This window comes from Perognathus longimembris, chromosome 1, assembly GCF_023159225.1.
Source record: "Perognathus longimembris pacificus isolate PPM17 chromosome 1, ASM2315922v1, whole genome shotgun sequence".
Classification (NCBI taxonomy): Eukaryota; Metazoa; Chordata; class Mammalia; order Rodentia; family Heteromyidae; genus Perognathus; species Perognathus longimembris.
This window is the reverse complement of record NC_063161.1, coordinates 151,272,845-151,300,515: the sequence shown is the minus strand read 5'-3', so window position 1 is coordinate 151,300,515 and position 27,671 is coordinate 151,272,845. Positions and strand designations below refer to the sequence as shown.

The following is a 27,671-nucleotide window of genomic DNA, read 5'->3' as shown; positions in this document are numbered from 1 at the left end:
GGAGTCCATCTATCTAGTGGGCTCTCCAAGGAGCCTGAAGGCCGCCTGGGAGGGAGGACAAGGGACATGAATGAACATGTCGAGCCAAATGACCCCTTAGAGACGCACTGTGACATCCGGATGGGAAGTTCTGAACTCTTCTAGCAAGCACTTTCTTCTAAAGCAAGCTCACAGAGACTCCCTGTGTGCACCGGGCAGGGGCGGGCAGGGCTGGGCAGGTGAGGCCTCAGCTTTCGTTTCATCCAGGGAAGCAGGGACTGAAGTCTAAAGCACAGCTAGCTGCCTCAGAGTCCCCAGGACCCAGCCTGCTCCCTCCCCAGAGGGGCACTCAGCCTCCATGAACACAGCTGTGCCACCGTACTGGGTTCAACCAAGGCCTCTGGGCTTTCCTGACAGCTGGGTGTGGCAGCTGTGTAGCTGTATAGACACTGCCCCTTCCAGATGGTTGACAGGCTCTCTGCGTGTGTCTCTCTATCACTGACCTAGAGCACAGGGCAGACCCCACGGAAGGACAGAGGCCTGTGGGGGTCTGGATTGAGTCTTCAAGCAGCCTCTCTGTCATCATCCTCTCCCCTCCCCGCCCCCCAAGTTCCAGCCATTTCCACCATCCTGCCATCCAGCTCCTCCTCCAGAGGACTCTCTCAGATACAGATATGCTCAGAGGCCTCTCAGAATTCCAGACATGCTATTCCTTCACTCACCCATTCCAATCAATTCCAAGCCATGATGATGATGATAAATGACCAGCTATCGAGCTCCTGCTCTGCCAAGTCACGAGATCTGTGCAAACTCACTGTATACCTCCCACCCCGGGGAAGAAGGCCGGGCCAGGAGGCCCAATGCCTCTACCAAGAGTCCTTGGAAGGACAAGGGCTTCAGCTTCAGGATATTTCAGGCTTAGAAGTAGAGGCTCAGAGAAGTTTACACACTGGCACTGTACTCAGGCTGCCTGGGCAGAGTAGGGACACCCCCCTCCCCCATACATCAAACTGACAGCTTAGACCTTCTTTCCCACACACATCCCAGGCAAAAGAAGAGACACCTCCCTCCTTCAGGGGAAGACGGTTGTCACGTTGCTCACAGGAAAGGATCTGGAGCCTCATTCATCATCCTGTCCCCATGAGCATCTAGCTCTGGGCCCAGGGAACTAAGGAGCATTACTACAGAGCCCCAGGCTTGCATTCCGGCATCACTGTGGGTGCCCTTTGTCACCCAGGTCCTCAGAACTCCTGTTTCTCCCTCCATGTAAAGCACAGAGGCCATGCCTGGCACGTAGCAGGCACTCGTCAAGGGCGAGTTCCTTCCCCAGTTCCCACCTGTACAGCTCTGTGCTTTCCTCCCAACCCTGAACTCCCCTCCTACCAATGCACCTGGGACACTCATGGCCGGGGTAGGTGGGCACGGCATCCTTCTGTCTCTCCTGAGGCCCTCAGTTCCCCACCCTGGGACCCCCCCCCCCCCAAGAAATGCTCTGGATGAAGGCAGAAAGAACCCTAGGAGCTCGCTCTGCTTCAGCGCAGGACCAGCTCCAACTCCTCCCCACGGCAGTTTCCAAAGTCTAAACCCATATAGACAGCCTGCGAGGAAGGAGGCTGTTTTGACAGACGTCTTTCTTAATATCTGTCTGGGGCTTTGTCCAAATGCCAAGAGTGCAGCTAAATAAATGGGAAAGGCAGGGGAAGATCCCAGCCAGGTATTGCCACCTCTCAGTCCCCAGAGAGGAGATGCAGGGCACACAGGCTGGACGGCTGGCAGGGATAGGGGAAAGGGGCAGGAAGCACGAGTTGTTCTGTTTCCTGGGTCACAGAGTGAGAGCTATGAGGCCTCACAGAGGTGCTAGGCCAGTGCCCACATGGTACAAATGAGGCCTGGAAAGCCCCTGGACTTGCCCAGAGCAACCAAACAGGGCAGTGATAGGAGTGAGCACCCAGAATTCCTTGTGCCCCTCAGCTCCAGTACCCACATTTCAGGAATCTCTCAGGTTCACCACACCAGTGGCTCATGCCTATAATCCTAGCTACTTAGGAGACTTGAGATCTAAGGATTGAGACACAAAGCCTGCCCAGGCAAGGAAAGTCTATGAGACTCTTCTCTCCAATTAAAGCCAGAAGTGGAACTGTGACTCAAGTGGTAGTGCACCAGCATGGAGCAATAAAGCTAAGGGATGGCACCCCAGGCCCTAAGTTCAAGCCCAGTACAGGCGCAATTTTTTTTTTTTTTAAATAAAGAGCTCCCAGGCTCCCCTCCAGTCCTATCAGTCTGTCTGTCTGCGATGGGAGGAGCTAGGCTGGGGAGAGTGCTACTTGATGAATCCATCATGTTAGAGCAGTTGCCAGGCCCAGGCTGCTGGGCTTGGCACTAAAGTGCCAAGTAATTGGCACTCTGGCTTTACACATCCTTCAGATGTACCATTCTTTTTACCTTCCTTCTCAGTTCCTGGGGCTCCACCCTCAGCAAGCTGCCTGCTTTCCTGTCTCCTCCTTGGGTGGTCAGAACCATCAAAGGCAGCAGATGGGGGTTATAAACTCATGGTGAGATGCAGGCCAGGGAGGGGAAGCACTCAAAGCCAGGATTCTGTTGGTGCCTTTCTGGTAAGCACGCACTCAACAAGCCACGTATGCCCACAGACCCCTTGCCAATCCCATGCCAGTTTCTGTTGAACATAGAAGACAAGACGTCAACATCCCTCCAGGCCAGGAAGAGGCAGCTAGCATTTGAGTCACACAGAGAACCAATTTCTAAGCCATGAAGATCCAGGAAGGGGCTGGGACACTCAGAACCCTACTCTGGGACACACTAGGACTCCCCAGAACCCTACATCTATACCTGGAAAAGTCCAGAGGACCAGAAGCACGGGAGACCAAGGACAGGAATGCATCCAAATAAATGGGTGTGCCCACAAATCAAGACCCACAAGCAAAGCATATGCATCTCTCCAACATAACCACTCCCACAGAGGGGGTGCACCTCCACATGCCCTTCGGTACATTCATGTAACACACACATGCACACATGTTCATTGATATACATGTACACACACATACACGTGCACACCAATACACGTGTGCCACATGCACATACACACCTGTATGCATACGTAACATGCATGCATCGATATGCACGCATGACCGGTATGTGCACAATGGGCACATGTAATATGCACATGCACACATGTGTGCTGGTACATGCATAACACACATGCATGTGTACATCAATATGCACACCAATGCACATGTAACACACATGCATGCATGCACATTGATACACATACATACAAAAAATTAACAAGTGCACTGAAATAAGCGTGCACCTGTCTCTCAGCAGGCGCTCTCGAGTCACTCAGGCCAGCCAAACCCGAGCAGAAAGGAAAAATGGCCCAGAAGCTGAAAGAGAAAGCCAGGTCCTAGAGCTGAGAAGTCCAGGTAGAGCAAACCCCTCCGTGCTGCTGCTAATACATGAGGGGCTCGTCTTGGGGTGCCTCTGAGGACACCCTATTTGCTCTGCTCACATACTGAAAACTTGACAGGTCCCTGGATGTGTGGCTTTCAGGTGAGAGACCTCAGTCCCCAACACACTACTTCTACCTGGAAAGCCAGCAGCCTCCACAGATACCCCATGAGAGAATGAATCTCTCTCCTCTGTAAGAGAAGAGCAGAGCAGACACCGCCATGCCAGTGACCAAGCACCAATGACAGTATGGGTGTTTGCAATGGCAGTGTGACCAGCACCCTTCCCCACACGCAGAGAATAATCACCCACTATCACTAAGTTTGTCAGTGTTTCCTTCCTTCCCTCCCTCCCTCTTTCCCTCCCTTTCTCTCTTTCTTTTGTGCCAATACTAGTGCTTGAATCCAAGACCTAGACACTGTCCTTTAGCTTTTTCACTCAAGGTTGGTGCTTTACCACTTGAGCCATACCTCTATGCCCAGCTTTGTGCTAGTTAATTGGAGCTAAGAGTCTCTTTGGATTTGTTTTCCCTACCTAGCTGGCTTTGAGCCTTGACCTTCAGATCTCAACCTTCTAAGTAGCTAAGATTACAGCCATGAGCCACTAGCACCTGGCCTGTCAATGTCTGCATTGCTCCCTTTGATCACTAGAGACTGACCTGGCCATTAGCCAAAAGGGAAGTCCCCTGTGGCCCAGGGACCCTGCTCATCCTCCACGTTCTCTCCTCACAAGCAAGGCCTCCCAGGTGCTCTCAGATAAAGCCAGACATACATACATTTGTTTAACACCTTCTACTTATGCTAGACTGGAAAGCTCCAGAGAAGGGGCAATTGGCAGCCTGGAATGTTTTCTCTAATTATTTCCTGAAAGAATTAATAAATATTGGTGACACAAAAGAAAAAGGAAGTGTTCAGGGTGCCTTTGTTTGTCTGTTTGGTGCTGTTCCTGGGGGCTTGAACTCAGGGCCTGGATGCTGTATCCCTAAGCTTCTTTTGCTCAAGGCGAGTGCTCTACCACTTGTACCACAGCTCCATTTCCAGCCTTTTTCTTTTTCTTTTTTTTTTTTTGGTAGTTTAATGGAGATTAGTATCTTACAAACTTCCCTGCCTGGGCTGGTTTCAGATCTCAGCCTCCTGAGTAGCTAGCGTTGAGCTACCAGCGCCCAGCTTTGGGGTGGTTTGCTAAAGGACTGCACATGGCACAGTCTAGGTGGGCTTGCTAGAGGGGGTGATCATTGAATATGAGGGTATCTTTCAGAAACACTGACCAATGAAACAGAAAGTGGGTGGGCTCGCTGAGATGAGCAGGACAGAGCAATCACAAAGAGCAATCCAAGACCACTCACGGCCTAGACACAGGTTTGGCATAGAGTTCTGGAAAGTCCTCCAGCCTGGGAATTATTGCAGGACCTCGATCCCGCTCCCCAGGATGAGCACACACATAGGAAAGGAGCCCTGTGAATCTGCAGGAGGAAGGCAAGTGGAGGAGTAAAGGGGAGAAGGGCAAGAATATCAGCAAGGCCCTTGCATACCTGCCACTGCCCAGGACTGAGCAGAGATTCAGGCCCATAAACCAGATGCGCACTCCCAAGGCCTCAGCCTGGATTTCACAACCCAGAGCAGGCAGGGTGTACACCTCAATGTCCCATCAACCCTCAGGCTCTTCCAAATCCAGGGTGGCCTAGGGTTGGGGGTGGTGGCTATTTCATCAGGGGCTTGCTTCCTGGTGGAGGGTCTCTCCTCTTCCTCTGCAACCCTCCAAGCCCTGGGACTGAAGTCCAATTAGCTGGCCAGTCTCCCTGGGTGACTCTAACCTCACTGCTTCCTCCCCCCATTGAAATGGGGTCCAAGCACTTGCTGCAGGAGCACGGCCTACACCGTGTTAGAGATTGCCAGAGCGTATTCCTGTATAACCAGGGACAGTAGAGGCTCAGAAAGGGCAAGCAACTTCCACGGGGGCTACAGAGCCTGGGAAATAACACAGCAGACTTCAACCCAGGGAGGCCACTCCAGAGCTATAGTTCTTGCCTAATTTTACCAGTGGGCAAGGAAGCACTTAGGCCTCTCTTGACTCAGTTTCCTCATCTGCACAATGAGGAAATGATCTCTCTGGCTGATCTCCAAATCCTTTCCAGCTTGGGCATGCCTTCCCAGTGACTCATGGGCAGCTGACAACAATGCAGAAGGACCTTCCAGGCAGCCCAGCAGACAGGACTGGCCCCACAGCACCAAGGCAGGAAAAAGGTATTATCCTGTTTTCTCTGGATCAAGAACTACCAGGGAACAAACACCAGGGGGCCAAAAAAACCCTGGCCTGAGGACCAGTACATCTAGATAGGAAGAGAGGTAGTGGCGCTCTATGAATCCCTGAGCGAGCAGCGTTGTTAAACACAGTTCTCACTACACAAAATGCACAGTGAGGAAAGACTATACCCAACTCTCCTCCCAGGTCATTGATTGTCCGCAGGCCAGACTCACCCAGGAGTCCTGGAGTCAGGCTCACACGGCCTGTGGAGCAGAGCCAAGGTTAACATCCCTGACTCTGTTGTCATAACTGAGGCTCTTTAGGGGTGGCTCTTCGAGGGGACAGGTAGGGAGGGGGAGAAATAAGGGAGAATGCCGAAAAGGGCACGACACTGATCATGATACAGTGTATTGATAAACCAGCCGGTTGAATTGGAAACCCCTTGCTCTAACTACTTAAATAAAAATAATAAATAGATAAATTATTAAAGAAATAGTCTTCCACTGAAAGCAAAAACAAAGAAATAGCCCTTGCCCCTGGGTAGGTCACCATGGGCCGGTGAAATCCTTAAGGGGCAATGTCTTTGAGAGGGGACTGCACACAAATTCTTGATGGCTTGGGGAGGAGACACCTGTCAGGGGGCTTCCTAGGAGAAGGAAGGACCCCAGGATGGCACCAAAAAGTTGCAGAAGCAGACACATAGGGAATTTCCTGCAGAAGGACTAACCTGTCCCAGAGCTTAGAGGCTGGGTTTCCGGGTCCCCAGGCGGCAGGGGCATTGTTATGGGGGATGTTCTTGAAGTCCTTCCACAGGAAAAGTTACTCATGGGCAATGTGGAGACTTGTATGGGAAACAGATGTCACTGCCTCCCCCCCACCTCAGAGGGTCTCCTCCCCTGGGGCAAACAATCTCCACCCCAGAACTCTGCTTACAATCATGCCCCAAGGCCACCTAATCATGTTGTTTCCACAGCATGAGAAAGTGGGGTCTGGGATTGGTAGCACATGCCTATAGTCCTAGCTACACAGGAGGCTGAGATCTGAGGATCGCTGTTCAAAGGCAGCCCAGGCAGAAAAGTCACCAGAAAACCAGAAGTGGAGCTGTGGTGCAAAGTGGTACAGCACTATCCTTGAGCTCAGTGACGGCACCCAGGCCCTGAGATTAAGCCCCACAACTGAAGTTAAATGAAAGAAAGAAAATGGGAAAACAAAGGCAGGTGCACCCTGCTCCCCACACCCAGGCTCCTAAGTCCCCCTAAAGAGGGGAGGGCCTACACTGGCCACAGGCCAGCATGCAAAGTATGGGGGAAGGAGAGTGTCCTCTCCTACTCTGGGCCTCTTAAGTGTGGGGGAGAGGGAGTCCTCTCCTACTCTGGGTGTCTTTCCTGCAGACTTTTTGACCCAGGGAGCTAGAAAGAAGGAGCTGCAGAAGATAAGGCGGGGAGAGGGGAGCCCAAGGGCAAATGACAGCTCTGGCCTCTACTGGCTGTGTGACACCCTCCCCGAAACTCTGCACCTCCTCTTTCTAGGGGCTCAGCACCCTTCCTTGTAAGGAGAAAATAACAATGCTGGCTAGGAGAGACTGGCTGTGGGTAAAGGGACTATGAGGACTTCCACATCAACTTGGAAGCTAGAACAAGGGACCTGTGGACCATCAAAGATGACGGTGACCGAGTGTGCCTTGGCCGCAGTTTGGTGTCCCCAGTGTAGCAACCCTGCCTGGTGGCTCGCTCGCAGGCCCCCACCTTTTGCCTCTCCTCCTGATGGAGTCTGTCTTGGCCCCACACCTCCAATTCCCCCTGTAAATGTCCCCTTGAAGAGCTATAATAGCTCTGGGGTCAAGCCCAGCCCAGCCAGCTCAGCCACCCGTGCTGGGCCCAGCTGTCACCAGCTTCCAGATGCTTGTTGGTCTGGGCTGTTGTCACTGCCCAGTGGCAGGCTCCTGGCTTGTTTAGTTCAGCGGGTTTCCTGTGGCACACAAACCCCTGGGCCCCCCTCTCCCCAGGACTAGCCAGCCACCCGGGAGTCCACTTGCTGCCCTCTGCTGCCCCCAACTGGTGGGAAGTCATGCTGCACAGACACCTCTAGCTCTGTTCATCTGTCCTGGGTGGCCCAGAGCCCCTCTCCTCCTGGAGGAAAAGTGTGGTGAGGGGGGGGGTGCCCCCCGTATAAGAATGGAGGGGGTGAGGTAGGAGTGAATACTGGTTAAATGGCTCCCTATGCCAGGTACTGAGCCCCCTACAGCTGTCCTGTGTTGTTTACAGATAGGGGAAAAGGTTCACAACAAAGAAACTTGAGTGAGAAGGAAGCAGTGGCCAAGATTCAAGTCTGGCTTCTTCCCAAGTAGGATTCTAGGAAGAACCAGCACAGTTCTCCCAAGGCTCAGAACAGATAGGATGTAGTAAGAAGGCGGGGCCTGCCATCTGTGCTCATGTACCTGTTTGGGGGTTGGGATGGAAGAAAGAGCTTAAACATGGGAGAGACAGGAATCAAGAGAGGGCTGAGCACCTGGAAATTCCCAGTCTACACCCCAAAAGGCCTCCTTAACCCACCAATCCTTGTGGCTCCCACAACCCACAGGAGAAAATTCAAGGCTTTAGAGTACCCTATCCACCCTCCCCACCCCCCGCAAAAAAAAAAAAAAAAAAAAAGATCAAATTTCTCTCCAGCAGGCCTCCAATCCATTCACACAAGGCCACTGGCTTCTTCCCGTTCAGTGAGACTTTCCTGTCATTAAAAAATTCTTCTCATCTTGTTCCTAAAAGCAAACAAATAAACAAAAACTCCCATGCATCCCTCAAAGCCTGGCCTCCTACTAGCTAGCTACTCTGGAGGCTGAGGTCTGAGGATCGCGGTCCAAAGCCAGCCTACCAGGAAAGTCCATGAGACGCTTATCTCCAATTAACCACCAGAAAACCCAAAGTGGCACTGTGGCTCAATATGGTAGGGTGCTAGCCTTAAGTCAAAGAGCCCAGAGACTGAGCTCAGGACCTGAGTTCAAGCCCCATGACAAAAAAAGGGGGGGAGGGGTGAAGCCTGGCCCCAAAGGTCCCACCTGTAGCTCTCCTCCATCCTCCTCAGCTAGAGATTCCTGTTCCAGGTTCTCAATGGACCCAGGGCCTATGTCACTGGCTGCGGAGATACACCTAGGATGTGCCCAACCAAGCACCCAGAACTGAGTTGTTAAAAAGAAGCAAAGTCCGGCTTCTAGAGGGATCTGCAATCAACCTGGTACTGAGTTTATCCACAGCTTCTGCCAGCCCCCTGAGCCTTCCCCTCTGACACCTCTCCTTCTCCATCTTGCAAAAAATAGCGCTGAGACCTAATTTCAGCTAAACCTTCAAACACCACTCTCCCCTTTCAGCTTTCTGAGGAGGAATCAATCGACTGTCAAGTTTCACAGCGCTTTTGCCATCTCCCACACCCCTGGCCCTGCCAGGGTTCTGCCAGCGCTGTTCAAGGTCAACGAGAGGGGGCAGGGCAGAGGAAGGGAGGCAGGCAGACCTAGCCCACCCCAGGGAGGCTGGACTAGGAAGGCCTGGCAGAGTGGCACCCTCCCAAAGACTCACTGCCTGAAAAGGGGTAGGCGTGGCCTAGGTCTGAAGTCCCGCCTACTCCCCCACCTCTTCCTAGGAGACACCAGGTCTGAGAACACAGACCTGGGTGTGAATTCTACAGCCTAAGAGCTGAGAAAGTAAACTCACTAACTCCCAGCCCCTCATCCCAGGGACCCCTACTACCTTCAGGGGTACATGCCAGTCTCTGGCACTGTGGTTGGTCCTGGGGAAAGCAAGGTCCCCATGCCACCCTGACCTATAAGCTGCAAGGAAGGCAAAAAGGCCCACCACTTGCCCAAATCACAAGCTGGCATGAAACCCTGAAGGGCTTCAACGCTAAGTTGCTTGACCTGGAAACACTTTCTCTTAGTTTCCAAAGCAGGCATTAACCACCTACTGAATACCCAAACTAAATGTTGCCTTATAAGGCTCATTCCCTTGATTTTCTTTTTTCTTTTTTTTTGGGGGGGGGGAGTCAGTTGTGGGGTTTGAATTCAAAGTCAGAGCCTGGACCCTGTCCCTGAGCTCTTTTGCTCAAAGCTAACACTTTACCGCTTTGAACTACAGCTTTACTTTCAGGTTCTCTGGTGGTTAGCTGGAGGAGTCTCATAGACTTTGCTGCCCAGGCTGGCTTTGAACTGCGATCCTCAGATCTCAGCCTCCTGAGAAGCTAGGATTAACAGGCATGAGCCACCTGCGCCCGCTTCCCTTGATTTTCTAAAAAGATAAACTGAGGCTATCCCATGGTCTCCAAGAGGCAGAGATATGACCATCCCCGAGTCACAGCTTCCCTATGGACTGGCCTAGGTTGAAACTGACTTAAGAAAGCTGAGGGCCCCAGGGTGCAGACAACCCAGGCTCAGTAACCCATCTGGATGTGGCCCCTGCCAACCCAGTCCCCCTGCTTAGCCTCAGTTTCCATGGAGCTGGAAAACAGAAGGAGCCAGGAGACCTCAGGCCCTGACATACGGATTACAGATGTCCGCGGGGCGCCTGTGTGAGCAGTGGTAACATCCCTGTCACCTGGGTGAGCAATGGCGGAAATAGCAGTAAGTATTCTGAACTTCCTGTGCTGTCTTCTCTGCCTCCCCCAGGCAAAACCAAGTTCCCTGGGCCCCCTCCAGGTCTACATAGAGGGAGCAGCCATCAGCTGAGAAGAGGGATGTGTGAGCACAAAGACGTGGCTGCCACAGCTCAGAGCCAGCTGCACGCGGGGCGGGGACCTGCATGGGGAGGGCAGGGACCGGCATGGGGAGGGAGGCTTTGGGCTCTGTGCAAGGGCTGTGTGCAGAACCAGGCACACCTGACTTTCCCCCAGGACACTACGTCCTCTGATCTCAATTCATCCCTCCTTGGATCTTTTGGTTTTTTCCTTCTTTACTGTCAAAGTGAAGTACAGAGGGGTTACAGTTTCATATGTAAGGCAAGTACATTTCTTATCCAACTTGTTACCTCCTCCCTCAGTTTTCCCCCCTCTCCCCGCTCCCCATGAGTTGTACAGTTGGTTTACACCAAATGGTTTTGTAAGTACTGCTGTTGCGATGGTTCCTCACATCTTTACTGATCCAGAACCAGAAAGAAAAACAGAACTCAATTCGGGAGCAGATGGCTCACACCTATAATCCTAGCTACTCAGGAGGCGGTCTGAGGATTATGGTTCAAGGCCATGAGATTCTTATCTCCAATTAACCAGCAGAAAAGCCAGAAGTAGAACTGAGGCTCAAGTGGTAGAGCACCAGCCTTGTGTGAAAAAGGTAACAGGCAACACCTAGGCCCTGAGTTCACGCCTCAGTACCGGCACCAAAATATCAACATAGATCCCCACCCCCACCCTCGCCATGCCCCACCTAACCAAGACTCAGACAATTGCAGTGAATTTTATCTGTTAAGTACTCCACTCATTTCCTTAACAACCACGCAGAGAAAGGACCAAAGTTCCCAGAGAAAGACAGGAAACCAGTATGTCCCCAAGTCTTGTCTACAGCTCAGCGACTGTGTAACACCAGGAAAACGGCTTTCCCTATCTCATCTGAATCTCGCTTTCCTCATCAGTGAAGTGGCAGCACCTCGGGGTTGCCATGGAGAGTGGGGAAACTCCCCCATCATGGTGATGGTTAGCTCCTCCACACACTCCACCATATACCCCCAGGGAACACGCTCTCTGCCCTACAGATCGTAGGCAGACAAGGGTGCTGCGACACCAGGCACGGAGGCTCAAAGCCTGTGGGGCTGACTCGGATCCACAGGTGGCTTCCACCCCAGGGAAACAGAATGAAGACAGCCTGTCAGGAAAGATGCCAAGCCCCGCTGACAATTACCAAGCTGCAAATTGCAGCAGTTTTCGAGGTGTGATGGCACTCGCATTAGAGCAGCATGGAAAGGAGCCAGTAGAGGAGGTGACGCCGCTGGAGACGCCCCTCTCCCCAAGGCCTCCCCTCTCCCCAAGCCCTCCGGAAGCTAGGATTCTGCATTTGAGATACCCCTGCACCCCAGTTCCCAAGCACAGCCCCACCACACAGGTGCAGCTTGGGTGAATGTGTCCCCAGCACTACCGCACAATTTGTCTAGTCAGCCTTCCCTGCTTGTGGTGGTCCTGGAGCGCAGAGAGATAGCAAGTGGCTTCTACTCTACAAGACAGGAGTGGGTTAACCCCAATGGTGTGTGCAGAGGCAGCCAGATTCACACCTGTAATCCTAGCTACTCAGGAGGCCGAGATCTAAGGATCATGGCTCAAAGCCAGCCTGGGCAGGAAAGTCCTGAGACTCTTTTATTTCCAACTGACCACTAAAAAGCTGGCAGTGGTGCTGTGGCTTCAGTGGTAGAGCACACACTAGCCTTGAGCACAAAAGCACAGAGACAGCGCTTAGGCCTTGAGTTCAAGCCCCAGGACTCGGGGCTCTGCCTGCAATCCTGACAGACAGAGCTCCAGACCTCATTTATGCCGAAAAGGACAGTGGGTAGCCCTGGTGGGGGGTGGTGGGGGAGCCCTGGCCCCTTAGCCTGGTGCCTGAGGTTCACCTGACCCAGCAGCACCTCCACCCAATCCTCCAGACCGTCAAACTGCACCTATGCAGCCCAAACACCCAATGCCAAGTGTGCAGCCACAGCTGGACCACCACAGCTCCCCTCCCTGTTCCCCCCACCCCTGCCTACTTCCATTGGCCTTTTGGGGTTCAAGACCCCTCTCTCACTCACTGGGGAAAGTCACTCCCAGCTCCCCAGAAGCCCCTGAGTCATGCAAGCAGCGGCAGCCAGATCTGAGCTCTCCTTTTCCTCTACCCCATATCCATCCTCAGTTGGCCTGACATCGCTTAGGTGTTAGCACACACACTCTACAAACATCACCGCCAGGCTGGGAATATGGCCTAGTGGCAAGAGTGCTTGCCTCATATACATGAAGCCCTGGGTTCAATTCCTCAGCACCACATATATGGAAAACGGCCAGAAGTAGCGCTGTGGCTCAGGTGGCAGAGTGCTAGCCTTGAGCAAAAAGAAGCCAGAGACAGTGCTTAGGTCCTGAGTTCAAGGCCCAGGACTGGCACAGAAAAAAAAAAAAATCAAACATCACTACCAGGCCACACCACCTCAGAGAAGCCCTCCTGGATTTTCCCAACATGGCAGCCCTTTGTACCAACATAAAGGGAGCTCACAGGGGAATCCTTGAACGTATAAGGGCCGTGCCCGCCTTGGGCTCTCTTGGCCAATTCCTCCAGCTCAGTCCATGCCAGAACAGTGCCAGGCACACAGTAGGTTTGTGGGGGAACTTCCTAAGTGAATGAAGGGCTGGTCAAGCGATCATCAGTGGGAAGGGGCCTGCAACAGCCCCGGATGGAGACAGACACAGTACTGTTTGCTGAAGAGAAGCAGCGGAAGAGAGGCAGACATTATCGGTCACTAGGTTCTGTTTCCGTAAAGTATGTAGATTTGTAATAAAAATTTTAAAATAATACGTGCGTGAGTTGCCCAAATTTAATAGCCACAACATAACACGCGGTGTTTTGTCAATTCTAAGGCGTCATTCAGTCGGAGAATACAGAATTATTTCCTTTTCCAATTTTCCAACCAAGACAGAATTAAATTAGGACACGCCGAGGGCTGTTCGAGATGGGAATATACAGCAACAAAAGCTGCACATAGGGTGGATAAGGAGCGGGGTGTGTGCGCATGCGTGCGCATGCACAGATGTGCACCAGACTGACCCAGCCTCTTCTCTTCCCAGGCCTGGTGGCTCTTGGGGCTGTCCTCCATCTGTTCTCCCCTCCCTCAAGGGAATGGGCCCCTCATGTGGCCCCCATGGGCAGGGCTAAGCCACAGGGCACAGTGGGCACAGCTGAGGGGTCTGATACCTAGAGTAAGGGAGGCTGGTTGGGTGCTCTCCCGGTCCATGAGGCTCCAGGAAGAGGGGCCGCGGGGTCACAGGGCAGCACCCCAGGCCGAGTGATGGTGGTGGCGTTGGTGACGCAGAGATAGTTACCGTGACCCGGAACGGGGTAGCAGCCGAGGGCTCCATGCTGGGGCTCTTCTCTGAGAGGCTGCCGGGCAGGCTGCGCCGGGAGCCTGGCCTTTCTTGGGGTGACTCTGTTAAAAGACGGACAAAGAAGAGGGTGAGCAAATTGAATAGCTCTGATAGAGGTGCCCTGATCTTCCTGCCACCCCTCCTCATCCACATCTGTAATCCTAACTTTTCAGAAGGCTGCAGTGATCAAGAGCATCGCAGTTTGAGGCCAGCCAGTTAGCATACAGGAAAAAGCTGTATGTAGTGGCACATGTCTGACATCCCAGAGACTACAGGAAGGTTGAGATGCAAGTGCGCACCTACCCCCTGGTCCCCCCAAAATAGTGAGGTTGTGCTGGTACCAGTGGCTCACACCTGTCATCCTACCTATTCAGGAGGCAGAATCTGAGACTCGTGGTTCAAAGCCAGACCAGGCAGGAAAGTCCATGGGACTCTTTTTTTGCTTCTTTTGTATTCATTCATGCATGCATGCACTAAATGCACGGGCATTTAGTGCCCATCTTAGGGCCTGAACTCAGGGCCCGATCTTTTGTGCTCAAGGCTAGTAGTGCTCTACCACTCTGAGCTACAGTTCCACTGCTAGTTTTTTTAGTAGTTACATGAAGATGAGTCTCACGAACTTTCCTGGTTGGCTTTGAACTACGCCCCTCAGATCTCAACCTCTGAGTAGCTAGGATTATAGGCATGTGCCACTGATGTGAGATGCTTACTCTCCAATTTTCCGCCACAAAAGCTATAAGTAGAGCTATGGGTCAAGTGGTAGAGCGCTAGCCTTGACCAAAAAAGTTCAGGGACAGCACCCCCAGGATTGGCGCAAAAAACAAAAATGTAGTGAGGTTCCATCTCAAAATAATCAAGTGACATAAACTCAACACAGAAGGAGAAATATTCTAAGGGGCCACCTGTAAGAAATATCTAGAACAGTCAAATCCATAGAGACAGCTCAAACGCTCTCAGGGGCTGGAGGGGTACAGGCTGGAAGGAGCTAATATTGAAGGCTTTCGTTTCTATTTAGATCTCAGTGGGCGGGGATGGTCACATAACACTGCAAATTAAATACCACTGAGTTACACACTTAGAAATTGTTAATATGGCAAATCTTACACATCTTGTGATGCCGTGAGCTCTCTGTCACTGGAGGTATCCAAATTGTTGTACAACCAAACCCTCTCCTGGAGGTTAGAGCCCTCCTAGATCCCTTCAGTCATGAGATTCTCTGACCACTGGCATGGGGGAAGGAGGTACGTGCGTGCGTGTGCACGCACGCGTGGGTGTGCATGTGTGTGCATGAGTACTGGGGGTCAACTTTTTCACTCAAAGCTAGCACTCTACCACTTGAGCCACAGCTTCACTTCTGACTTCTTGCTAATTCCCAGTGGCTCATGCCTGTAGCTACTCAAGGGGCTGAGATCTGAGGATCACGGTTCGAAGCCAGCCCAGGGAAAGGAAAATCCATGAGATTCTCATCTCCAATAAACTACTCAGAAAGGGCTAGAAGTGGCACTGTGGCTCAAGTGGTAGGGAACTAGCCTTGAGCAGCAGAAGAACAGGGAGAGCACCCAGGTCCTGAGTTCAAGCCCCAGCACCAGGGGAAAAAAAAAGTCTCTCAATGCATTTTTTTTTTTAATCCAGACTGGATTGAACCATGCTCCTCTACCCCAGCTTCCTAAATAGCTAGGAACAAGTAGCTAGTATATCAGTGTGAAGCACCAGCACCGGACCACTGACTTCCAATCCACACCAAGTTGTCCAAAAGGCTTTCAGTCTGGGAGGTGAACAGACACAGACCTGGAATCATCTGACTGACTGCCCAGCTCTGGCTGGTACCAGGGGTGGGGGAGGGGAGAGCAGCCAGAACTTGTCAGGAGTTTTTATTTATTTATTTGTTTTTGTTTTTATTTTTGTCAGTTGTAGGGCTTAAACTCAGAGCCTGGCCGCTGGCCCTGAGCAATTTTGTTCAAGGCTAGTGCTCTACCACTTTGAACCACCGCTCCACTTTCAGTTTTTGAGTGGTTAATTGGAGATAAGCGTCTCATGGAAGACTTTTCTACCTGGACTGGCTTTGAAGGGAGCTAATTAGATCTCCGCCTCCTGAGTAGCTAGGATTACAGGCATAAGCCACTGCTGCTTGGCTTCCCACAAGTTTTTAAAATACGAAATATTCAGATTCATACGTGATGATGGCTCCTGCAAAACTTTAACCGGGTCTGTGGCCTACTTAAGACTTGAGTGGGTCCAGCTCGGCCGCCATGCCAGTCCCCCTAGGCCACACTCTGCTGCCTCTTTTCCTGCTCTGGGAAGGGTGAGGTGATCCCCTTCATGGACACACACCCACATCAACATGCGCTGAAAGAGAAGCTTGCCGGCCTGCCCCCCTCTACCTCCGCTCCCAAGGAGCAGCCCCCAGGATCTCCTGTCAAAGCAGAACTCCTGAGGCCCACACCTGAGCTGAGTGGGCACTGCAGAGGTTTACCTCCGGGCAGATGCTACAGTGTGCACACAGCGTGGAAACAGGGGCATAACCACAGGAAAGCAGACGTAGCCCGCTCACGGGAGCAGATTCTCCGAAGGCACCTAGGGCCTTCACAGCCAGTTGGATGAAGGCAGGGGGTATCCCCAGAAACATGGGAGAACAGAGCTGAGCCCCTCTCCCAACTAGGACAGGCTCCGATCCTGAGCCTTGGCTAAGGAACCCAGGGAACGTCAACCTTTCAGTCCTGGCTCACCTCCTCCACAAAAACCTCTATTCACCCAGTCACAGCCACCAAGAGTGTGTGTGTGTGTGTGTGTGCGTGTGTGTGTGTGTGTGTGTGTGTGTGCGCATGCGCACGCGCACATGCATGCACGCACACCCAGAACTGGGGCTTGAACTCAAGGCCTGGGCTCTATCCCTTAGGTATAATGGCTCAAAGCTAGTGCTTTACTGCTTGAGCCAGAGCGCCACTTCCAGCCTTTTGGAGGTTAAATGAAGATAAAAAAAAAAAAAAAAGACTAGTGGACTTGTTTCTGTGGGGCTGACTTTGAACTCCAATCCTCAGAGTAGCTAGGATTACAGGTGTGAGCCACTGGTGCCCAGCTCACACCTGTGAAGGCCCTGGCTTGCTCCCTTGCCAGGTTTTCTGCCTGGAACTTTCCCCGCCCGCCCTCACCATCTCTGCAGACACCCACTCTGTGGTGAGGTTTCCCTAGGAAATCTCTTCCCACACATCCCTAGCTGCTGTCATCTCTCTCCCAGCACCCGCTGCGCTCCATGCACGGCACCGCCACCTGCTCCACGACAGCACACATCATGCCCACCTCGGGGTCCTGCCTGTATGCACAGTCCTGCACCCCGCCAAGCAGGTGTTGGTAAACCTACTTTACCAGGTAGAAGCTGAAGCTGGGTTAGCAGTCACTAGCTCGAAGACACGCAGACAGTGAGAGATGGGACAAGATTGGAAACCCAGGTTGTGTTGGGACCTAGAATCCTCGGCTCCCCTGGGTCCGGATGCCCACCAAGCATTCAAGGCATAGATGGCTGGAAGGGGGGAACCACACAGCATCAGGCACCATCACAAGCTATCCCACCTCTAAGTCTCCTGGTACCCCCCAGATGCAGGCTTCACAATGGCACCTGAGGGCTGGGAATATGGCCTAGTGGTAAAGTGCTCGCCTCATATACACATGAAGCCCTGGGTTCAATATCACTGGGTTCAGCGTCACATATATAGAAAAAGCCGGAAGTGGCACTGTGGCTTAAGTGGTAGACTGCTAGCCTTGAGCAAAAAGAAGCCAGGGACAGTGCTCAGACCCTGAGTCCAAGCCCCAGGACTGGCAAAATAATAATGATAATAATAATAATAATAATAATATTTATCAAAATGAACTCCTGGAAATGGGAATAAGAGGGTTGGTGTTTTTTTTTAATCATTTTTGTTTTCTTTTTCTTTGTGTCTTCTTTGTTCATTTATCTGTCATGGGGGACAAGGAGGTACATAGAAATGGAGGAACAAAGGGTGAACAAATGTAGCAATGGTACTCACTACTGTGTTGAAAATGAACTATATAACTTGTGGGTGGAGATGAGAGGGAAAAACTGGGAGAGGGAGGCCAAAAGAAAAGGAGCTTATCCATCTCCTTCAAGCCAGCAGATCAGCAGCAAAGAATTTCTTAGGGCTCTGAGATCCTGTTCAACTTGTATTCAGAAGCTGAGACTGATTGTGGTCCCAACCAGAAAGCTGAGCAAGGAAGATCACCGGAGCCCAAGAGTTCTGAGCCAGCCTCAGCCAGCATTCGAAGACCTGCCTCACAAAGAAAGAAGCCTCTGGAACATGGGCCGCCCAGCAAGGAGGCTGCAGGACAGGTGAGATCAGAGATACTCTCTGGAGTGAAACACAGCCTCACAACTCAGGTCCAGCATTGCCTTTGGGGACCAGTATCAACCAAGCTTCTGGATGCTGGGCTTTCCTGGGGCTTAGCCATGGATAGACCCTGGCAGAAGGGAAAGGAGGAGCGTTGCTGGGGCTGGCTGCCTCTCTCCAGGGAAGGGCCCTGTCTTCTGGGCCCTTGGCAGTACCACAATCCTCTGCTCTGCTCCTCCTCTCTCTCTCTCTCTCTCTCTCTATTTTTCTCTGGGTCACGGGGCTGGAACTCAGGGCCTGAGTGCTGTCTCCAGGCTCTTTAGTTCAAGGCTGGAGCTCTACCAGTTGGAGCCACAGCACCACATCTAGTTCTCTGGTGGTTAATGGGAGATAAGAGACTCATAGATTCTTCTGGCCAGGCTGGCTTTGATCCATGATCTTCGGATCTCAATTTCCTGAGTAGCTAGGATTACAGGCGTGAGCCACCAGTGCCTGGCTTCTCTGCTCCTCTTAAGGAACTCTACAGAGGATCCCTGCCTGTGCCCACTGCCTGTGCTGCCACACATCTTCCATAAGTTTGTTCACAGCCCTTCTGTGAAACCCTTCTCAAACCAGCCTGTTCTGGGCCATGTCTGCTCCCTGCAGGACCCCTGCGTGATCCCAGCGGGTCAGATCTCAGCTCCTGGTGACACCTTTAACAGGAGTAGCATGGATGGTCACATGAAAGGCTCTCTCCTGACCCAACCTCTCAAAAGGCTCCCCAAAGAATTGACAGCTTGCTACAAGCTCTATCCATAATAATAACCAATTTCTGGGTTCTGGACTGATGTTTCTCAATCTTTTTTTTTCTTTTCCTAAGCACACATTAGCTATACAATGGGGAGAATCTCACTTATCAATCTTTTTTCCTGACAGCTCCCCCTAAGGAATCTTCTTAGACTCTTTTTGTCCTAGAACCCCTCATAAAATTTTAATACACACAATCTTTTATGGACTATCCATAAATTGGGTGTTATGCAAAAACAAAAAGTAATAGCTTTTTCAAACTCTACTCTTGAAATCAAACTTTTGGCCAACCAAGGGAAATACAGCCCCCACTGAAAATGAATAGCGCAAAGATGGAGACTGGATTTAAGTCTGACTCTGCTGTGTGACTCCAGGCCAAGTCCTTTCAGTCTCTGAGCGCCTCATTGATGGATCATCAAGCCAATGAGTCAGAGGGGAAAAAAGTAAATAAAAACAAACATCTCAAATTTTACCCAGTAAAAAAAGAGCAGGGAGCTGCTGCCCTGCTCGCCTACCTGCCCATCCTAACCCTTCCTCTGACTCTGGGGATTAATCTTGGAGCCCTCAACCCAAGCCTTTGACCTAACAGAATGGCTTTTGTCCCGTCAAAGAAGGAGACCCTGAACAGCCTGAGCCACAGAGACATTACCAGCGGAATGAGAGGTTGAGTGAATCTGCCAAGATCACAGAGTGAAGATGGCATCTCTGGAAAGTGCCATAGGAAGGGAGACCCAATGACCCTATAGGAGTCTTCCCTAGACCTCGGAGCAAAGCCCAGGGTTACCCTCATTATGTGATATCTCCTCAACACTTACAAAACCAGACCCTGAGGTCAGTTCTTTCCACCGGGAGATAGGAAGAATCCCCATTGTACCAACAAGACCAGCCTGTCTTCCTATTCTCCGAAGCCACCACCGGAGAAATGCATTTTAACCTTCATATGTTTGCAAAAATAAATAAATAAAGGAAATGAAATCCGTTTCATTCAAATGCTGCTGGCTTGGTTGCCAGGGATACCACCTAATCATGAAGGATGACTGTTACTTGTTCCCATGGAAACACGGCAGGCCTGAGGAACATCCTGTAATTTCAGACAAGACACCAAATTTCAGTTGTCGGGTTGCACTGCCCAGATCTCACTGCTTGAAAGTGGACAGGAGGGCAGTGACCTCAGATGCAGATTGAGCAGGTGTTGGGCAGGGAAAGGGGAGGTGACCTCAAAGCAACCAGGAAAATATAAATCAAAACTTCCAGATGCCATCACACACCTTTTGGATAGGTTTAAGACCAGTCTCAAATTTAAAAACCACACATTTTTAATAACTAAAAAGCCTGGCACTGGTGGTTTATTCCTGTAAACCTAGCTACTCAAGAGGCTGAGATCTAAGGATCACAAGTCAAAGCCAGCCCAGGCAGGAAAAGTCCACGAGACTCTTATTTCCAATTAACCACTAAAAAGTTGAAAGTGGAGCTCAAGTGGTAGGATATTAGCCTTGAGTAAAAAAGCTCAGGGACAGCTCCCAGGCCCAGAGTTTAAGCTCCAGTACAGGCATACATAGACACAGACACACAGACAGACAGACAGACAGACAGACACACACACACACACACACACACACACACACACACACACACACCCCAATAAGCAGAATGCATACCACTTGGATAAATCCTAGCAGAAGCATCCTGAATGAAAAAAAAAGCCATCCACAGTGTTATCATAATGTATGACCCTGTTTATATGGCATTCTCAAAATGATAAGGCAACTGAGAAAGAAAATAGAGAGGGTTAGACAGAAGATACAGAAAGTGGGGGCAGGCAGGAGAGGGTGACCATCAGAGTAAGCACAAGGAAGGTCTAAGCAGTTATAGGAGTTGTGTGTGTATGTGTGTGTTGGTGTGTGTGTGTGTGTTTGCATGAGCATGTGTGCGTGTACACGAGTATAGTGGTAGTGGAGTTTAAACTCAGAGCCTTGTGTTCCTGCTTGGATTTTTCACTCAAGGCTGGTGTTCAACTACTTGAGCCATACCTCCACCTCTGAATTTCTTTCTTAATATAACTTTATTGTTATCATTAAGGTATTGTAGAGGGACTGGATGTCGTTTCATAAACTACATCATGAGCACACATTTCTGCTTTGGACACTGTCACCCCTCTCTATGCTTTCCCTGTTTCCTCCCCCCCATCCCCACCCTCAAGTTGCATAGTTCATTTTTAATGTAGTGTCCACTGAGTATCATAACTGCATTTGTTCATCCTTCCTTCCTCCATGTCTGTACCCTCCCAACCCCCCTTAACAGACAACAAGCAATAATACTAACAAAACAAATCCCCAAAGCAAAAACAAATGATACCACCACCACCAACAACAACAACAACAATAAAACCCTGTTAAGGTTCTCTCAGATTTGTCTTCCCAGGCTGGCTTCTAACATTGATCCTCAAATCTCAGCCTCCTGAGTAGCTAGGATTACAGGCGTGTGCCACCAGCACCTGACTACCTATCTCCATTTTCCAGAGGCTCCTGTGTGAATGTCCACAGGTGATAAACCAAGAGTCAGAGAGCACTGTTCTCACGTGCAGAAAAGACCTGGACCAGAGAGGGTGCCCCTTACATTTGGAGGCCAGCCCAGCCCTTCCCACGGCCTTCATGATGTTCTCTTTTTGGACATAAACCATTTCACAGGCCATCATCAACCTCAGACAAGGTGACTCAGAGACTATGATAAACAAGACCAAATAAGACCATTTCCTAGCAATGTCTAAGCACCCCACGAAGACAAGGTCACCGTGCCATCCACAAACACCAGCCCTTCTCTCAGTGAAAAGGTGAGGTTGCTGTCAACTTTAGTGACCACATTAAGCAGCGGCAGCCTCTTCTCCCCAGAGACAAGATCCAGGATGCGATCCTCCATCCTAGCCTCACCTTCTCTCTACTTTCTCATAGGGGCTGTCTCAAATCTCCCCGAAATCACCCCACCCAAAGCCTGGATCTTACAAAACGCTGCCCCCAACACACCATTACTAAGAAGCTCAGCAGGCTCCTTGTGTGCACTCTCCCTCACTGCCATGAATCATGCATGTAACTTTAGAGCACAACTTTCCTGCCCAGCTGTTCTCAAACCATCATCTTCAGATGCTCAGCTTCTCGAGAAGCTAGGATTACAGGTGGCTCCACCAGAGCCCAGCCTCGGTAATAATCTCTCTCTCTCTCTCTCTCTCTCTCTCTCTCTCTCTCTCTCTCTCTCTCTCTCTCTCTCTCTCTCTCTCTCTCTCTCTCTCTCTCCCATTGATCATGGGACTTGAACCCAGGGCTTAGGGATTCGTCCCTAAGCTTCTGTGCTCAAGGCCAGTACTCTAACACTCTGAGCCACAGCTCTGCTTCTAGTTTTTTGGTGGTTAATTGGGGATAAGAGTCTCCCGGACTTTTCTGCCCGGGGTTAGATTTGAATCACAGTCCTCAGATCTCAGTCACATGAGAAGCTAGGATTCCAGGGGTGAGACACCAGCGCCCAGCTCTCGGTAATACTTCTTGAGGGCACAGAAATTCTATTACAGCACTCCGGGATGAGCCCAGGTTATAGAAAGAGCCCTGAATATTCAGACTCATTACTGAATTCATCCTACTGTTCATTTCCATTCATTATAAACTCATCCTCTCCTCACCCCACAAAAAAATTCTTCTTTGGCACTTAATGTTCTGTGCTTTTGTTTCAAATTTGTCTTATTAAATTAGAACCATGTGATTATATGATACAGGTGGCTAATCGTTTCTAGTAAATTTAGTCAGGCATAGTTTTAAGCTTCTATTTATCTTAAGATATAATTTTTTCAGCTCTCTTTACTTTTCTATAAATGACAAGTTGGAATTCAGTTTAAAATGATTCCCCAAGCTCCTGATTCAGTGATGTAACTAACGCTGAAGCAAAGCAGGGATTCAATTCTTTGGGTAATTTTTAGCCTAAGGAACAGTTGACTCATGGATTGGGTTCCGTAAGGCACCTGAAATTGTATTGGGAAAGAGCAAAGCACATGAGTTTATTCTGTAATACATCACCATTTTATGTTCTAGAAGACATCATTTTATGCTCTAGAATAGCCCCAGGTACCAGGGGAAGGGAGATCAAAGCAAAGGCAAAGCTCATACAGCCCATCAGGACATGAGTCATAGAGTCCCTTGTCCCTGGCCCATGAGTCCCCTGCCTTCTGCCAATTCTCATTCATCTCTCAGGCTAACTTGTTAGCCTGCTAGTCCGGTAAAACCTTAAGCCCTTCATCGTGATTTACAAAGACAATCACAAAATACTTACACCCGTGTAACACATACAAGATGAGCATTTCTCCCAGATGGACCTATACATTCAACACAATACCAACCAAAGCCCTTCCAAACTTTTCAAAGACACCAAGCAAGCTGAATTTTACAATGGCAAAGGGCTTACAATGCCAATCAAGCATGAGGAAGAAGAAAAAGTTTGAGGGATTTATTACGTTAACTAATTTCAAGACATACTTTACAGTCTCAAATTCCAATGAATATAAACAGGCAAGTGTAGTATTAGCATAAAGATAAGATGCACAGATCAACTGAGCAGAATAAAGTCCAGAAACAGGCCCCCCCCACATACATGTAGCACTTGGTGGGGGTGGTCGAGGTAAGTTAACAGGGAAGAAGTTTTGTTTGTTTTCAACAAATAGTAGTACTAAAGCACCTGGCTATGTGTGTATGATAAATGTGGAGAAACAGACCTAAGGCAGGTCAAAGTGGTATGTCTCCATAATCCCAGCTACTCAAGAGGCAGAGATGGGAAAGGTCATGGTTTGAGGCCAGCAGAGAAGGAAAGCTTGCAAGTCCCCATCTCAAGCAAAGACTAAGCATAAGGACGCATGCCTATCATCCCAGTTATGCAGAAAGCATCAAGAAGAGGATCAAGGACCAGGGCAACCTGGGGGTAAATATCCCCTAAGTAACTAAAGAAAACGGGGCTGATGGAATGCCTCAAGTGGTACAGTGCTTAGGAAAGAACTTGCTAAGCAAGTTCAAGGCCCTGAGTTCATCCCACAGTGGAGGGGGGGAGGGGAAGAGGGATGGAAGGAAGGAGAAAGAGAAGCAGATCTGAAGAGTGTGCTAGATATGTCTGTTTCAAAACGTGCTCGGGAGTAGGAACCTTTAGCTCCAACTTCAACAGGAAGGAACTGAAGCTTTGCTCAAGTCCACGTGGCTACCGGAAATGGAGGACAGGGTTCGAAGCCCAGGGATCCCTGAATCTGAGGGATGGCTCAGGCTGAAGAAAGAAGCCACTGTGCAGAGATGATGAGAGGGCAAATCCAGAGTTGCTTGGGATGCCAAGTCCCCTCCCTGCCCCAGGCCTCTCCCCACATTCCCAGGCTATCTCAGCCCTAGGTGGAGATGAGGGACATCTCCTTGGAGGTCACATTTTTGTTTTCACACCTTGGGTTGGGCAGTCAGGAGGAGCCATGAAGCCACAGAACTGTGATTTGTCTCTGGAATGGGAATGAGGTCAGAGTACAAGTTGCCATCAAGTTCAGAAGGGGGTTCCGAGTCAGAGGATGCTGTCCAGGGCTGCTGGGGGGCGGCGGGGGGGGGATGAGTCTGCTGGCAGAGCAACATGAGGATGAGGTAGAGAGCTCAGGGCTCCATGCAGCCATCATTCCTCTTCTGCCCCAGGACCCTCAACATAGAACATTTGGCGAGAGGAGAGCACGACAGTTCCTCCAATACGACAGAGGGGTCAGGCCGGGGGCTGATACTAAAGAGGAGCTAAGGAGATGTGGTCTTCCCATTGCCAGCCCACAGAACTCTGTGGAGGGCTGCTCCTAAGAGGCAGGGCAAGCTGGGAACGGGTGGCTCATGCCTGCAATCCTAGCTACTCAGGAGGCTGAGTGGTTCCAAGCCAGCCTGGGCAGGAAAATCCATGAGACTCTTATCTTAATCATCAGGAAACCAGAAGTGGCACTGTGCCTCAGAGTGGTAGAGCACTAGCCTTGAGTGAAAAAGCTCAATGACAGAGCCCAGACCCTGAGTTCAAGCCCCACAACCAACCCCGCATCCCGCCGCCCCGCCCCCCCGTCCCCCAAAAAAGGCAGGACAAGGGTCTATGCTATCCCTGAATCCATAACATCTGGTTGGCTTCACTGATAGGCCAGTATCAATCCTACAAGCTTCTCAGCCTCCGTAGACTTTATCACCAGCCAGCTATGTGTGTGTCCCTCCTCACCAGCTACTTGTCAATAGCTTTTTCACAACCCTGCGATTCCTACTCTTTATCCTGAGACACATCTGACATCCAAAGAATTCCAGTCTTCTAGAAAACCCAGGACTTCCTGGCCACTGGAGGATTCACTAACTTCCTCTCTATCAGAGGACTTCTAGGCGTTTCTGCAGAGCCACCCACTCCTATTTCATTCCTGAATTTTCTCCAACACTTTTCTTTATAGCTACAGGGTGTATTTGAGGCCAGAAGAGAACTGTCACTCACTCTGTGTTGCTGGGATTGGGGACATAAGGGGTCTTTAAATACACATTTGCTTCTCTCTGTTGTGTTTGGTTTCTCAATGCCCATTTTTAAAACACACAATGCACATATTTTAAAGCATATGCATATGTAGGAAAAGCATAAAGTGCAATCTGCAGGATATACATCACCTTATGTGGCCAGTTTTCCCTAAAGAGAATAGGCAACCATGGCTGTATCTAAGGGGTTAGTAAATTATTTTTCCATAAAGGGCCAGCACCAAATATTTGAGGCTTATCAGAACATATGGTCTGGCTCAGCCATCCAAGCCTGCTTTGCAGCAGGAAAAGCAGTTATGGACGATTCATAAATGAATCAACATGGTTCCAATCAAGCTTTAATTGTAGACACTGGAATTTAAGTTTTATATCATTTTTACATGCTAAAATATTCGTGAGCCTGGCCTAGTGGTACACAACTATAATCCCAGCATTTGGAAGGCTGAGGGAAAAGGATTATGCGTTTGAGGCCAGCTTGAGCAGAAGAGGTGGAAAAGGGGGGATGGGGGAAGAGGAGGAGGAGGAGGAGGAAGAGGAGAAGAAGAAGCAGCCAGGCGTCATTGGCTTATGCCTAGAATCCTAGCTACTTAGTAGGCTGATATCTAAGAACTATGGTTTAGAACCAGCTAAGGCAAGAAAGGCCATGAAATTGTTATCTCTGATTAACCAGTAAAACATCAAGCGAGAGCTCAGGGATCTGAATTCAAGCCCCAATACCAGCATACGTACTCCCGTGTGTGGTGATCTGTCTCCTGGGGAGGGTCCCTTTAAAGGTTGTCCAGCCAGCCACAGAGCAATGCCTCCCCCCCCTCCCCACGAAGGCAGCAGCACTGCCTGTGGGGGCAGGGAAGAGCTGGGAAGAACAGGGCTCCTGCCTTGTATGCACTGAACCTATCTACAGATCTACAAGCAGGGCCTCTGTTCCAGGTGGAACCCTGACTCCGCTCATCGCTCTGAAGAGACCCGAGCTGCTTTCTCCCTGTCTCCATCCCTAGGACTATCCAGTTTTGCATGGAACTCTTCCCCCGGGGGGAGGGGGAAGCCCTGAAGCCCCTCCCCCCAGTGCCCATGCCACCCCTTGCAGAACCCACCCCCAGCCTATAGCTGCCTCCAGGTCCCCTCCCCAACCCAGCCCTCACTGCCCCCATGCCCTGGTCCCTCTATTAGGGTAAATCCTGGGCTCATTTGGAGTGCCAGGCTCCTATCCTTTGAGAATTTTTGGAATCTTGTTCACCATTTCTAAATAAAAACTACGGGGTAGCATAACACGGGGGTGGGCAACACAGGGCCCTGACTTCTTGTCTTGCCAAATTCAAGTGCTAAAATAACCTAGCACCATCTCCTAGTTCATAAAAGAAATGCTCTCACCCCACCCCCACCCCCAAAGAGCCTAAGACACCGGCACAGAATACAAGAGAGGGCTTGAAAAGCATGACTGAAGGCTGGAGGCGTGGTATGGCAGTACGGCACATGAGACTCTGAGTTCAAACCCCAATACTGCCAAAAGAAAGAAAGAAAACAAAAGCATGATTGAAATTAAGCAGATGTCATGGGAAACTTGCCACAGGGCCCTAACACTCCCCCTCAAAGCAAGTAGGCCACAGGCAGGAGACTAAATAGAGTCCGGGACTGAACATAGCAGGTCTCATGGGCTCTCTTCTGTGTTCCTTCTCGCATCATGCCTGCTGCCTCTCACCACACACACCTCCCAGAATCCTGGAGGACTTCTGCCCAGCCTCCACAACACCCCTGCAGAGAGGGGCCAGTGGCTGCCCTGCTCCTCAAGCTGCTCCCATCCTTCTCCCCCTACATCAAACCTAGGGCCTCTCCCACCTGGACAGCCCTCAGGAGCACCGGTGATCACCAGTGGGCAAACTCCTACACTCCCTTCTGCTGCACAACAGCCTAGCTTATGGCTGCCAAGTCACTGGCCTAAATCCATTCTGGCCTATCACTTGGCAGTGGGGAAGCAAGCCTCTTGGGTTGGTCTGAATCTCAGATTCTTTTTGCTTTTTTTTTTTCATTTGTTCTGGTACTAGGTCTTGAACTCAGGGCCTCATGCCCTTATTTGGCTTTTTCACTCAAGGCTAGTGTACTCTACCCTCTGAGCCACACCTCCATTTCCAGATTTTTGCTGCTTAGTTAGAGGTAAGAGACTCACAGACTTTACTGCCCTGACTGGCTTCGCACCACGATCCTCAGATCTCAGCCTACTGAGTAGCCAGGATTAAGGGTATGAGCCATC

General features: G+C 50.5%; 1 protein-coding gene across 8 annotated transcripts in view; it reads right to left on the bottom strand.

The window, feature by feature from the left end:
* Positions 1-27,671, bottom strand: part of LOC125348051 (DAB2 interacting protein) — a 168,070-nt gene that overhangs the window by 75,869 nt on the left and 64,530 nt on the right. For 7 of the 8 annotated variants that reach the window (XM_048341019.1, XM_048341004.1, XM_048341109.1 and 4 more), the window contains exon 2: positions 13,723-13,826. In XM_048341019.1, coding sequence (XP_048196976.1) covers positions 13,723-13,826 — 104 coding nt within the window. Of the gene's footprint in view, positions 1-13,594; positions 13,827-27,671 lie in introns of those variants that run through there. The other variant, XM_048341085.1, reaches the window with a different exon arrangement.